The 13,905-nt window shown below is 34.4% G+C and overlaps 1 protein-coding gene across 3 annotated transcripts in view; it reads right to left on the reverse strand.

Moving 5' to 3' along the window:
* The window catches only part of GPHN (gephyrin), a 626,989-nt gene that overhangs the window by 330,171 nt on the left and 282,913 nt on the right, over nt 1–13,905 (reverse strand). For all 3 annotated transcript variants that reach the window (XM_028101094.2, XM_028101105.2, XM_028101100.2), the window contains exon 4: nt 674–766. In XM_028101094.2, the coding sequence (XP_027956895.1) occupies nt 674–766 (93 nt within the window). The remainder of the gene's footprint in view (nt 1–673; nt 767–13,905) is intronic.

Raw genomic sequence — 13,905 nt, forward strand, 5'->3', positions numbered from 1 at the left:
CTGAGGTTTATGGCTTCCTCCAAAAAAAAAAAAAAAAGACTCCCCTATATCACTGATCACTGCCTACTCTTCATTCGCTCCCTAATTTTTTCCTTATGCAAGGATTTAAGGTGATTCTTGTGGCATAAAGCCTGGATATTAATTCTGTTTTTTGGCTTATTAAATTCTGCATTTAAATTCACATTAGAATTATGAACTATGTAACCCTTCCTCTCCAAAAGTGCTATAAATTTGGTATATGTATTCTATCACAATTTCCTGTGCTTTAAGACCAATGACAAGGGTATCTCAAAACAGAGAAATCAGATACATTTTGAATTTCATTAACAAAGTACATCAGACCAGATGCCATGCTAAGAGAGTTCTGCTATTACCTCCTTTGGCAATGTGCCTGAAGTTCAGCTTCTATCACAGACTACTGAACAAAAGCAAAATTACCTTCTGGACCAGTTGAATCTTCCTCATTTTATATCATGTTTGTATAAGTCCAAAGAAAGAAGTCAAAAAACATTTTTTATATAGCAATTCTTCCACAGCAAAGTTTTTACATTCTTAGAACCACAAGTCTCTTGTTCTGCCTAGCAAAATTATAAATATAAAACATAGTAAAAAAGACTAAAAATAATATGAATAACCTACTTCTTGAATATGAGAAAGGCACATACTATCTCACCTCTGGAGTGACATCTCGTGGTGCAAACCCTGTTCCTCCAGTTGTTAATATCAAGTTAAGTTCCTTTTCATCACACCAATCTATCAGGGTTTCCTGAAAGAAAACAATAACATTGTCACATGCAGAAGAACTTACCTACCCGCTCAAGACATCCACATACCCAAATACCTTATATACAGTGAGGAAATGCAGATTCATTTCAGCAATCAAGAAAAAAATTTTGAAGTGCAATTCATGGAACCGGTTTGTTATTGATCAAAACACACTGCAGTTTGGGGTATTTATTTCATGCAGTATAGAAAATGAGGAAGAAAGTACAAATTCTTAAAAATAAATGAAACACAGGAAATACCATAAATTATGACCTTATAAAAAAAGTCTAATATTGGATATTTAATAAAATCTCAGAGGGAAAAGCAGAGCATTTCAACAAAGATTATAAATTGTCTCTTTTTTTTATTTCTCCATTTTTCTGTTCAAGTCTGTCCAGATTTGATACAGTCTGGGCTAACTTTATCTTTCTTTCTACATCTCTCCAGTGGTTTCTGAAATAAGTTGTCTGAAGACTAGATATGGTTCAATTAGAGTTTTTTTTTTTAAGATTTTATTTATTTATTTGACACAGAGATAGCACAAGTAGAGAGGCAGGAAGAGGAAGAGGGAGAAGCAGACTCCCTGCTGAGCAGGGAGCCTGAGGTGGGGCTCGATCCCAGGACCCTGGGATCATGTCCCGAGCTAAAGGTAGCCACTTAACTGACTGAGCCACCCAGGCACCCTAGGGTTTTGTTTTTATAATTATATAATAATCAGACATTTGATGGTATGAAGAAGATAGGTTATACAGTAGTGCTAATATCCTTATCTTTCATAGCAGAGTTTGACCAAACCCAAGGCTTAAAAAGATAGTAAAAAATATGATTGTAACTTAATAATTTTCCTTATTTTTAAACTTTAGAGAGATCTCTGTTTAGCATATAACATATAACATGCTCTGACATTCACTTTTTTTTCTATTTAAATGAAATAAAATGCTTCTGTATTAGCTTGATAGTAGTATTTTGGTTTTGTATGGCTATTTCTTTCACTCAATTAAGCATCCATTCTTCTATCTGTAACATAGGCAAAGAAAGATGAAATGTTTTACAACTTACAACAGTCATTTCTGGATAATTAGATTTATAGTACATTTTAATTTTCAATCCTTTTTATTTTCATTTGCATTTTCCACATTCTTTAAAATTTGCAGGTATTATTAAAAAATAAAGGGATTTTACAAATTGAATTTTCTGGGATTTGTTCTTTATTTTGATAACCTTAATGTCTTATTTTCCCCTCATTTTCAGCCAACTCAGAAATTTTATACTCAACAACTATGCATATTCTACTGTAGTAGGTTAAATATAGCCACATATTCTTTATAAATCCTTCTGTCAAAAGGTGGAGTCTATTTCACCAGTTCTGCATCTGGGCCAGACTTGTAACTCTGACAAGGGCAAAAATCATGGTGTATGAGTTCTGAAGCTAAGTTCTCAAAAGGTCTCACATCTCTACATTCATTCTCTTGGTAAACTTCTATTATCATGAGAGGAAGTCCAATCTAAATAACGGAATGAAGAGAGAACATTTGGAGAGAAAGCTTAGCAGAACAGACAGCACCAAGGCCCCAGACACCTGAATGAGGCCATCTTAGATTCTCCAGCCTCAGTTGACAAATTATTTCAGCCACATGAATGACACAAAGCAAAACCAGAAGAAAATACACCCAGCTAAGCCCAGCAAACCCACAGATTTGTGAGAAATAATAAATCACTGTTGCCACTAAATCTTATGGTGGTTTTAATGCAACAATACAGTACAAATACCGTGACTTTCCTAGTTAGCATTTTTGCATCCTCCTCTTTTTCAGGCTATTTTCAATTTATATTTTATTGTATTTTATTAGTAGTAAGTCTACACATCCTTCACAATAATCTTCAAAATAGTTTTGAAAGTAAACTTGATGTGAATTAGTTTTAAATAAATTGTCATGAAGTCTCATTTTTAATCATTCAGTTTAAGAAACATACCAATGCCTAAAACAGTATGGAAGTTCCTCAAAAAGTTGAAAATAGAGCTACCCTACGACCCAGAAATTGCACTATTGGGAATTTACCCCAAAGATACAGATGTAGTGATCCGAAGGAGCACCTGCACCCCAATGTTTATAGCAGCAATGTCCACAACAGCTAAGCTATGGAAAGAGCCTAGATATCCATCAACAGATGAATGGATAAAGAAGATGTGGGATATATATATATAATATATTCTATATTATATATATATATATAATAGAATATTATTCAGCCATAAAAAAAACGAAATCTTGCCATTTGCAATGACATGGATCGAACTAGAGGTTGTTATGCTAAGCAAAATAAGTCAGTCAGAGAAAGACAATTATCATATAATCTTATTCATATGTAGAATAAGAAACAAAACAGAAGATCATAGGGGAAGGGAGGGAAAAATAAGACAGGATGAAATCAGAGAGGGAGATAAACCATAAGAGACTCTCAATCATAGGAAACAAACTGAAGGTTGCTGGGGTGGGGGTGGGGGGATGGGGTAACCGGGTGGACATTAAGGAGAGCAAGTGATGTAATGACCACTAGGTATTATATAAGACTGATGAATCACTGAACTTTATCTCTGAAACTAATAATACACTACATGTTAATTAGGTGAATTTAAATTAAAAAAACCCATAACAATGCCTAGTATGTGCCAGGAAAATATGGTAATGAAAAAAATGCATGACAAATGCCCTTGATGTCAATAAGTTCAGAGGTATGGACAAACTAATATGGTACCTCAATATATCATGACTAGTGCTATGAAAGAGGTGTGACCATCTTAAGAAAACTGTTTTACAGGTATATGTATTTATGAATATGTAACATTTTCTTTACATTGACCAGAATGTAAACCATCACTCAGAGATTTTTAGCAATATTTTTCTCTTGCCCAAGACTAGAGAACTCAAAAAAGAGGAAAATGGGATAGTAACAGAGTTAAGAGGAAGTAAGTTTAGACAAACCACCATTTTATACATCTACTTAGAGTCCCATACTCATCTATTACAATAGATTTTTTCTTTTCTTTACATTTATTGATGGAAATATGAATCACTAAATTAGGCAGACCTCAACAATATAAAATCATTTGAGAAATGTCACATTTTTCTTTGGTTTATTAAAGAATCTGATATAACCACCTAAGAAATTCCTATCTATACTTAATGAGACAGCATTAGGACATCTTATTAAAGTCTCCTCTGACTCCTCCAGGCAATTTGTTCCCTGTGTGTATTACCAGTTATTCCTTTGAAATAGCACTTTTCATATTTTACTGAAATGTACTTGCTTATATGTCTCTTCCTCTGTAAGAGTGATCTCCAAAATTCTGATTATACATCTGTTTCAGTAAAGCAATTTCTGAATGTTATCAGACATTTCTATCAGTAAAGCAAATTCTGAATGTTATGCTAAAACACATTCAGCATGTCACACAAGAAATTTTAAAAGATGAGATAAAGACAACATAATACTTAAAATAGCTTTTTAGTAATTGTGCAAAAATATTTTTCTCATCAATATTTTATGCACATGATTGAATATGCATTATTTTAGAAAATCTTGGTTTGATATTTTGTGATACAGTAATTAAAAAGTAAAAGTAGTTTTTAAAAATAAATACACTGAAATGAAAGAAGTACAATAGCTAGACATACAAAATCACTTACATAGCATTCATTTTTCAATTTCATCCACCAAATACACAAATGACTTTTGAAATGGGGTTAGTAAACATCCATCTTTCATGTTAGTTAGTTGTTCTTATAAAATAATTGGGGGCAGGGTGGGAAGATGGGCAAAATGGGTGAAGGGGAGTGGGAAATACAGGTTTTCAGTTATGAAATGAAAAGTTATGGGAATAAATAAAAGGTACAGCACAGGGAATATGGTCAATGGCATTATAAAGGCATTATATGCTGACAGATGATGGCTACACTTGTAAGCATAGCAGAAGGTATAGACTTTTTGAATCACTACGTTGTACACCTGAAACTAATGTAACATTGTGTGTCAATTATACTTTAATGAAAAAATATAAAATAATTGGAAGATGTTACTTTAAAAATATTTTTAACAAATGGGTTCAAAATCCACAAAAACTTTTCAAAGGGAAGATCTTTAAATGGGTAAGGATCTTGGTTTCCTAGTTTTTTAAGTGTGCAGTTGTTTTTATAAATGACACAAATAATTTCCACTAACAAAATAACATAATGCAAGCAATTTTAAGTATCTAAGTATCTTAAGCATCCTTTTATATTTCATGAAAATTTTCCTAAGATCTTCTTTCATGTCTTTTCCCCCTAAGTTGTCTACTGAATTAACTCCTCATTTATTTACATTTATTTTTCTAGGCAGATTCTCCCATTCCTTGTCCATTATCTCTTCTCTATTCATGTTATCTGAGCTAGAAATCCTCTCAGGTCCTTTTTGGCTGTGAGAATCTACTCCAAATCACTTTAAAATTAGAATTCTAAAAATGTATTTCTTTAAAACCTTCCCAACAAACCCACTTTTCTCCACTGGAGAAAACACCAACACATTTCCTAAATATTTGTTAATATAGTTGGAGCTTTCACCAAGTCCTTCAAAAAACAAATGCAAACAATAGTTACCATCTACTAGAGTAAAGCACACAGCAAGTGATTACTTAAATGAGAAGTATAAGGGTTCTAGGATATTTGGGGGTTGTAGAGACACAAGGTAAGCAGGTGTCTTTATCCAAGGACTATCCATGCATTATTTTTCATACATTCATATTTTCTACTTGCATGTATATAAACATTATATGCATTTATAACATATGTTCTTAAAATATATGTGTTTATATAATTTTTAGGACCCGGCCCAGAGAAGATCCCCAAACTGAGATTTTGTTGCATTTCAAGTTATCATTTGATATTCTCACACTCCCACCATAAATGTCAACCCAGAGTGCCATTTCAGGGTAGTTGTATCTTTCTTCTTTTGAGAAAGTGAGGGGTCTTCTTTACTTAAGTGTTCTGATGCTTAATCTTTAGGTCAATTTCAGTTTAATTCTATTCATTTAAACCTCAAGTACTATAATATTCAAATACTGTATGTATTGCTTATAAAGATAGTTTAAAGAATGTGAATTATTAGAGTTCTATTCATTGTTTACCTTAATCAATGCAAAGATCCTCCAATGATTGTGTCAAATGGTTCTGAATAGCAGATTACTATTACTTGTGATAGTCTTTTTTTTGTACTTTATAAATTTTTTTGTCAATACAATTTTCTTAGCTTTACTAGATAACAATATATTAATTGTTATCTCAATTAATTGTCACCTCAATTAATTGTCTCTTTACTAGATAACAATATATTAATCTTCCCGCTGTTGAAATAAATAGAAATATGTAGATGCAACTTCATCATATGCCTACTTATCCAAAAATAATTAATTTGTGCTTGGATATCTCCAGTGTATTGTTCTGAATGAAGGTAACCTGGGTCCATATTCTGTACTCATCACAATAGCATGGGAACATTGTATTGTGTTGAGAAGTTAGTAAACTCAATTCCTTTACAGAATACCAAGGATTTGCTCCTATTGATGGAAACTCACTGATGCAAGTTAAGCACTTAACAGAGTACTTAGCACATAGTAAGTGCTAAATAAATGGTTTCTTTTGTTATTTTTTCAACATTATTTATGTTAGGGTTACACTGCCTAAGGTGAAGCTTCTCCACAAACTTAATCACCTTAGAAGACCTAGGCAGAATCAGGGTTCATGGTAATCCTTTTATCACTAACTCTGAAAGGCCAAAATGAAATGTCATTTTTTTTTTTTTAGGGATGAAATGTCATTTTTAAAGGGAAGATAAATTGCAAAACACAATCAAGTGATTTATAGAGCTAAATGGATTTAAGAGATACTCTTTTGACCTTTTAATTCTATCTTCCGTAAGGCCTTCCCCAAACTTAAGAGCCAAATTTAATGCATATTGGTACTCTTCAGTGATCTCAATATAATTGGTGACCAGAATAGACAGTGATGATTCTACTGACATAAAGCTTGTTCTAAGTTCGACTGGACCTCTGAAGAGGACTTTAGAATAAGTTATTAAAACCATGTAATAGTAAATCAAACACATTATCTAAAATGACTCTAATAGGAATCCTTGGAAATCTACCCAATGTAAGAAATGCAGTATTAGGCTTTTTCCAATCAGGCAAGTATTTGCTACCTAGGAGAAGAAAATGGGTGAAATATGGAAAACAAAAAACCCTCTCAACAAAATTGCTCTTAGAATTCTAGGATTAGTTTGCTTTGTATCAAAACACAAGAAAAAGATTTAACACCAACAGTTTGAGAATAGGTCAGTATCGAATATTCGATATATTTGAATCAAAACTCAGAGAACTTTAAAAACAGGAAGAGAGAGAACCATTTATCTCTTTAGCATACTAAGTTTAGAACTCAAAGTTGTTAAACACAACTGAGAAATAACATTCACATGTAGAAGACACTGCTACAGTCTTCAGGTTTTGCTCAATTTTGTGTGTGTGTGTTATCCGCAACACCATTCTTTTTCTACTATAGATGAAATAAGGATTCCTCTGGTTTCAAAATGTAGGTTGGTTATATTGTGGCTCACTACTAAAAAAGTCAGCAGGATAAGGATGAATTTGCTTATCCCATGAGATAATGGTAAGAATATTAATGTCCATTTTACAGAGATATCACACTAAATAGAAATATATGTGACCAGCCTGATAATGACCAACTTATGATCAAGAAGTTTAGTAAGCATTTTCTGAATTCTAAGATCAATGTAGCCAATAGAAATATTAAAACACGCTGCTTCCAAGGTTGACTTTTTGGAGTAACTCTTAATATGGTATGTGTGGATATGTTGAGATAGTAAAGATATTACAAGATAAGGGATGCCTGGGCAGCTCAGTCAGCTAAGTGTCTGCTTTTGGCTCAGGTCATGATCCCAGATCCTGGGATCAAGCCCCACATCGGCCTCCCTGCTCAGCAGGGAGTCTGCTTCTCTCTGTGCCCTCCCACCCCACCCCGCTCATGCCCTTTCTCTCTTTCAAATAAATAAATAAAATCTTTAAAAAAAAAAAAGATCTAAGAGAAAAAGGAGTGGTGAAATCTTCTTTGACCTTCCATGTTAAGATTCTCAAATCTCAGTGGAAAACAATAAAAACTTGCTTCAGGGGATCATAACCGTGGATATTAATCTTTTAAAAGATTAATTAAAAATGATTATGGGGTTTTAAAATTATATTTGTTCTACACTTCCCCCCCGAAAGATTTTACTTCCCGTGCCTCTATAAGGTAATGGAAAATAATATTAGAATGAACAGTTGGGATGCTAAGAAGGCTGACATAGGTGTTTATTACAATATGGTTGTATTTTTGCTATCACTATTGGTACTCTTCCCATTCATTATCCTCTACTCATTGCTTTACCAACAAATTTCGTTCTTCTACAGACAGATTTGTTCAATCAATAGCGGTAGATAGCAGTAATAAAACTCTGGTCTCTAGATTCTCAGCTGTTTACCCATTTTTAACCATAGTTCCAGAGTGCTCTTTCTTGTCTTACATTATTTTTCTTGTGGTGCCTATTTTATATTAATGTTCTCACTCAAAAATTCCTCATTGTTTTATCCAATTCAGGCTATTTCATTAGAGCAAGGCTCTATGTTCTTATCATGGTCCATGGCTTATATTTCTTATAAAATCATATCCAAAAGCATATATGTATAAAGATTTGCCTGAGGGACAGTAATCAAGATATCCATAACCTCCAAAAAATTAAATATAACTGCTCTAACAGGTCACATAATATAATCATTCACATTTAGGCAGTATTGATATAACACTTAGTAAACACTGTAAAGGTAAATATGCATTAGTATTTCTTGGCTATCTTTTTGTTTACTCACACCAGTATATCCTGATTTGCCCTAAATATATTAAGACCAGAAATTATAAAACTAATTATATACACTTAAGATCTATATTAAATTATTTCTTCACAATTCTTTAACTTTTACATTTTTTCACTAGACTATCCCATGATTAGGCTTTCTTAAGACAAAACAAAACAAAACACACAAAACAAACAAATAAAACTGCGTATTTGCAGGCGCCTGGGTGGCTCAGTCAGTTAAGTGTCTGCCTTTGGCTCAGGTCATGATCCCAGTGTCCTGGGACTGAGCCCCACGTTGAGCTCCCTGCACAGCAGGGAGTCTGCTTTCCTTCTCCCTCTGTCTCTCTCCTCTGGCTTGTGTTCTTACTCTCTCTCTCTGTCAAATAAATAAAATCTTTAAAAAAAAAAACCCAAAACTGCATATTTGTGTGAAATCATATTTCTTTTAAAAGAGCTATTTTGGGATATACTTCACATATCATAAAGGCATCCATTTAAAGTACACAGTTCAGTGGATGGAACTAGAAGGTATGATGTTAAGCAAAATAAGTCAATCAGAGAAAGACAATTATTTTTTTTAAGATTTTTTTATTTATTTATTCATGAGAGAGAGGGGGGGGGCAGAGGGAGAAGCAGGCTCCCAAGGAGCAGGGAGCCTGATGCGGGACTCGATCCCAGGACCCTGGGATCATGACCTGAGCCGAAGGCAGATGCTTAACCATCTGAGCCACCCAGGCACCCGAGAAAGACAATTATTATATGATCTCACTAATATGTGCAATTTAAGAAACAAAACAGAGGATCATTGGGGAAGAGAGGAAAAAATAAAACAAGATGAAACCAGACAGAGAGACAAACCATAAGAGACTCTTAATCATAGGAAACAAACTGAGGGTTGCTGGAGGGGAGGGGAGATAGAGGGATGCAGTAACTGGGTGAAGGACATTAAGGAGAACATGTGATGTAATGAGCCCTGGGTGTTATATAAGACTAATTAATCACAGACCTGTATCTCTGAAACCAATACATTACATATTAATTGAATTAAAATAGTTAAAATTTTTTTTTTATTTGACAGAGAGAGACATAGCGAGAGAAGGAACACAAGCAAGGGGAGTGGGAGAGGGAGAAGAAGGCTTCCCGCTGAGGAAGGAGCCCGATGCGGGGCTCGATCCCAGGACCCTGGGATCATGACCTGAGCTGAAGGCAGAGGCTTAACGACTGAGCCACCCAGGCGCTCCTGAATTGAAAGTTTTAAAAAAGTATACAGTTCAGTGGTTTTTAGTATATTCATAGGGTTGTGTAACCACAACTATAATCCAATTTTAGAACAGTTCAACACTCCAAAAGGAAGCCTTGTAAATATTAGTAGTTATTCCTCCTCTGACTGAGAGGACCCAGGTAACCATAAGTTTACATTCTTTCTCTATGGATTTGCCTATTCTAGACGTTCAAAAAAAGGAATTCACACAACATGTGTTTTTTTCTGACTTCTTTCACTTAGCATAATGTTTTCAAGTTTGATACATGTTGTAGGATTTACCAGTACATCATTCTATTTTTTTTTCAAAAATTTTTTGTGGTAAAAAATTTTAGATAATAAAACTGTCCATCTTAACCATTTTAAGTGTACAATTCAGTAATATTACATTCACATTATACTACAACTATCACCACTATCTATTTTCAAAACCTTTTTATCACCCCAAACAGATCAACATTCTTAATTCAGTGTTTGCTTGGTTATTATAAAACTTTGTTTTCTGAAATGGAGCACTGAAAAAGTTCGTTTGAACAATTTCTGCTTCTTTTACAGTTTCTGTGGAGGGATGGGAGCTATGAGGTATAAAACTAGCTATTCTATTACTGTTCATTATTAATTCTAAATCAATAGATGAAATTTCTTAAGAAATTTGCCAAGGTAAAACAATACATTATTGTTAGTATGGTTGCTATCTGGAACCTAGGATTGTTTTTTTTAATAAGAATTATGAATATTTTCCAACTTTCCCTTTATTCTACTTATAATTCCTATAGTATAGTTCCACTAATGAACAATACCAAAACATTCCAAACACAAATAACTAGGCATGAATCTTACTGGTTTGAAAGCTAATCCAATATTCTTTAAAGTTTTATTTAATAATTATGTATTTACTACATGATTACATTACCATTAATCTTAAACTGGTTTAAATTTAAACCTCCCCTCTAAAACACTCAGTTTGTTTCTCAGAGTCCATAGTCTCTCATGGTTCATCTCTCCCTCCGATTTCCCCCCTTCATTTTTCCCTTCCTTCTCCTAATGTCCTCCATGCTATTCCTTATGTTCCACAAATAAGTGAAACCATATGATAGTTGACTTTCTCTGCTTGACTTATTTCACTTAGCATAATCTCCTCCAGTCCCATCCATATTGATGTAAAAGTTGGGTATTCATCCTTTCTGATGGCTGAGTAATATTCCATTGTGTATATGGACCACATCTTCTTTATCCATTCATCTGTTGAAGGGCATCTCGGCTCCTTCCACAGTTTGGCTATTGTGGACATTGCTGCTATGAACATTGGGACACATATGGCCTTTCTTTTCACTACATCTGTGTCTTTGGGGTAAATATCCAGGAGTACAATTGCTGGGTCATAGGGTAGCTCTATTTTTAATTTTTGGAGGAACCTCCACAGTTTTCCAAAGTGGCTATACCAACTTGCATTCCCACCAACACTGTAAGAGGGTTTTCCTTTCTCCAGAACCTCTCCAACATTTGTTGTTTCTTGCCTTGTCAATTTCTGCTGTTCTAACTGGTGTAAGGTGGTATCTCAGTGTGGTTTTGATTTGAATTTCCCTGATGGATAATGATGATGAACATTTTTTCCTGTGTCTGATAGCCATTTGCATGTCTTCTTCGGAGAAGTGTCTGTTCATGTCTTCTGCCAATTTTTGACTTGATTATTTGTTTTTTGGGTGTTGAGTTTGAGAAGTTCTTTATAGATCTTAGATACCAGCCCTTTACTGTAGTGTCATTTGCAAATATCTTCTCCCATTCTGTGGGTTGCCTCTTTGTTTTCTTGACTGTTTCCTTTTTGCTGTGCAGAAGCTTTTTATCTTGAGGAAGTCCCAAAAATTCATTTTTGATTTTACTTCACTAGCCTTTGGAGATGTATCTTGAAAGAAGTTGCTGTGGCCGATGTCGAAGAGGTCACTGCCTATGTTCTCCTCTAGGATTTTGATGGATTCCTGCCTCACAATGAGGTCTTTCATCTATTATGAGTTTATCTTTGCGTAGGGTGTTAGAGAATGGTCGAGTTTCATTCTTTTATATATAGTTGTACAATTTGCCCAGCACCATTTATTGAAGAGACTTTCCTTTTTCCATTGCATGTTTTTTCCCTTTGTTGAAGATTATTTGACCATAGAGTTGAGGGTCCATATCTGGGTTCTCTATTCTGTTCCATTGGTCTATATGTCTGTTTTTGTGCCAGCACCATGCTGTCTTGGTGATCATGGCTTTGTAATAAAGCTTGCAATCAGGCAACGTGATGCCCCCAGCTTTGTTTTTCTTTTTCAACATTTCCTTGGCAATTAGGGGTCTTTTCTGATTCCATACAAATTTTAGGATTGTTTGTCCCAGCACTTTGAAAAATGTCATTGGAATTTGATCGGGATGGCATTGAAGGTATAGATTGCTCTGGGCAGCATAGACATTTGAAAAATGTTTATTCTTCTGATCCAGGAGCATGGAATGTTTTTCCATATTTTTGTGTCTTCTTCAATTTCTTTCACGAGTGTTCTGTAGTTCCTAGAGTATAGTTCCTTTACCTCTTTGGTTAGTTTTATTCCGAGGCATCTTATGGTTTTTGGTGCTACTGTAAATGGAATCGTTTCTCTAATATTTCTTTCTACAGTTGCATTGTTAGTGTATAAGAAATCAACTGATTTCTGTGCATTGATTTTGTATCCTGCCACATTACTGAATTGCTGTATGAGTTCTAGTAATTTGGGGCTGGAGTCTTTTGGGTTTTCCACATAAAGTATAATCTCATCTGCAAAGAGTTTGACTTCTTCTTTGCCAATTTGAATACCCTTTATTTCTTTTTGTTGTCTGATTGCTGCTGCTAGGACTTCTAATGTTATGTTGAACAATAGTGGCGAGAGTGGACATCCTTGTCGTGTTCCTGATCTTAAGGTGGAGGCTCTCAGCTTTCCCCCATTGAGGATGATATTCACTGTGGGTTTTTCATTGATGGATTTTATGAAACTGAGGAATGTTCCCTCTATTCCTATACTCTGAAGAGTTTTAATCAGGAAAGGATGCTGTATTTTGTCAAATGCTTTTTCTGCATCGAGAGGACCATATGGTTCTTCTCTCTCCTCTTATTCTACCTTTCATCCCAGGGATATGCTTTGTTGCTGCTATGAACATTGGGGTGCATATGGCCTTTCTTTTCATTGTATTGTTGGATCCTAGTAGCTAGGATTGTGTTGAGAATTTTGGAATCCATATTCATCAGGGATATCGATCTGAAATTCTTTTTGATGGGGTCTTTGCCTGGTTTGGGGATTAAGGAAATGCTGGCCTCAAAGAATGAGTCTGGAAGCTTTCCTTCTGTTTCTATTTTTTGAAACAGCTTCACGTGAATAGGTATTATTTCTTCTTTGAATATTTGATAAATTCCCCAGGGAATCCATCAGGCCCTGGACTCTTGTTTTTTGGGAGGTTTTTAATTACTGCTTCAATCTTCTTACTGGTTATTGGCCTTTTCAGATTGTCAATTTCTTCCTGTTTCAGTCTTGGCAATTTATATTTTCCCAGGAAGGCATCCATTTCTTCCAGGTTGCATAATTTATTGGTATACAGATGTTGATAATAATATCTAATAATTGTTTCTATTTCCTTGGTACTAGTTATGATCTCTCCCCTTTCATTCATAATTTTATTAATTTGGGTCCTTTCTCTTTTCTTTTGGATAAGCCTGGCCAGTGGTTTAACGATCTCATTAATTCTTTCAATGAACCAGCTTCTAGTTTCATTGATCTGATCTACTGTGTTTCTGGTTTCTAATTCATTGATCTCTGCTCTAATCATAATTATTTCTCTTCTAATGTGTGGCTTAGGCATCGTTTGTTACTTTTTCTCTAGTTCTTTAAGGTGTAGAGTTAGTTGGTGAATTCAGGATTTTTCTATTTTTTTGAGTGAGGCTTGGA

The sequence above is a fragment of the Eumetopias jubatus genome, unplaced genomic scaffold, assembly GCF_037043125.1.
Source record: "Eumetopias jubatus isolate StellerSeaLion01/CBP00866 unplaced genomic scaffold, mEumJub1_p1.0 scaffold_7, whole genome shotgun sequence".
In the NCBI taxonomy this organism is placed as follows: Eukaryota; Metazoa; Chordata; class Mammalia; order Carnivora; family Otariidae; genus Eumetopias; species Eumetopias jubatus.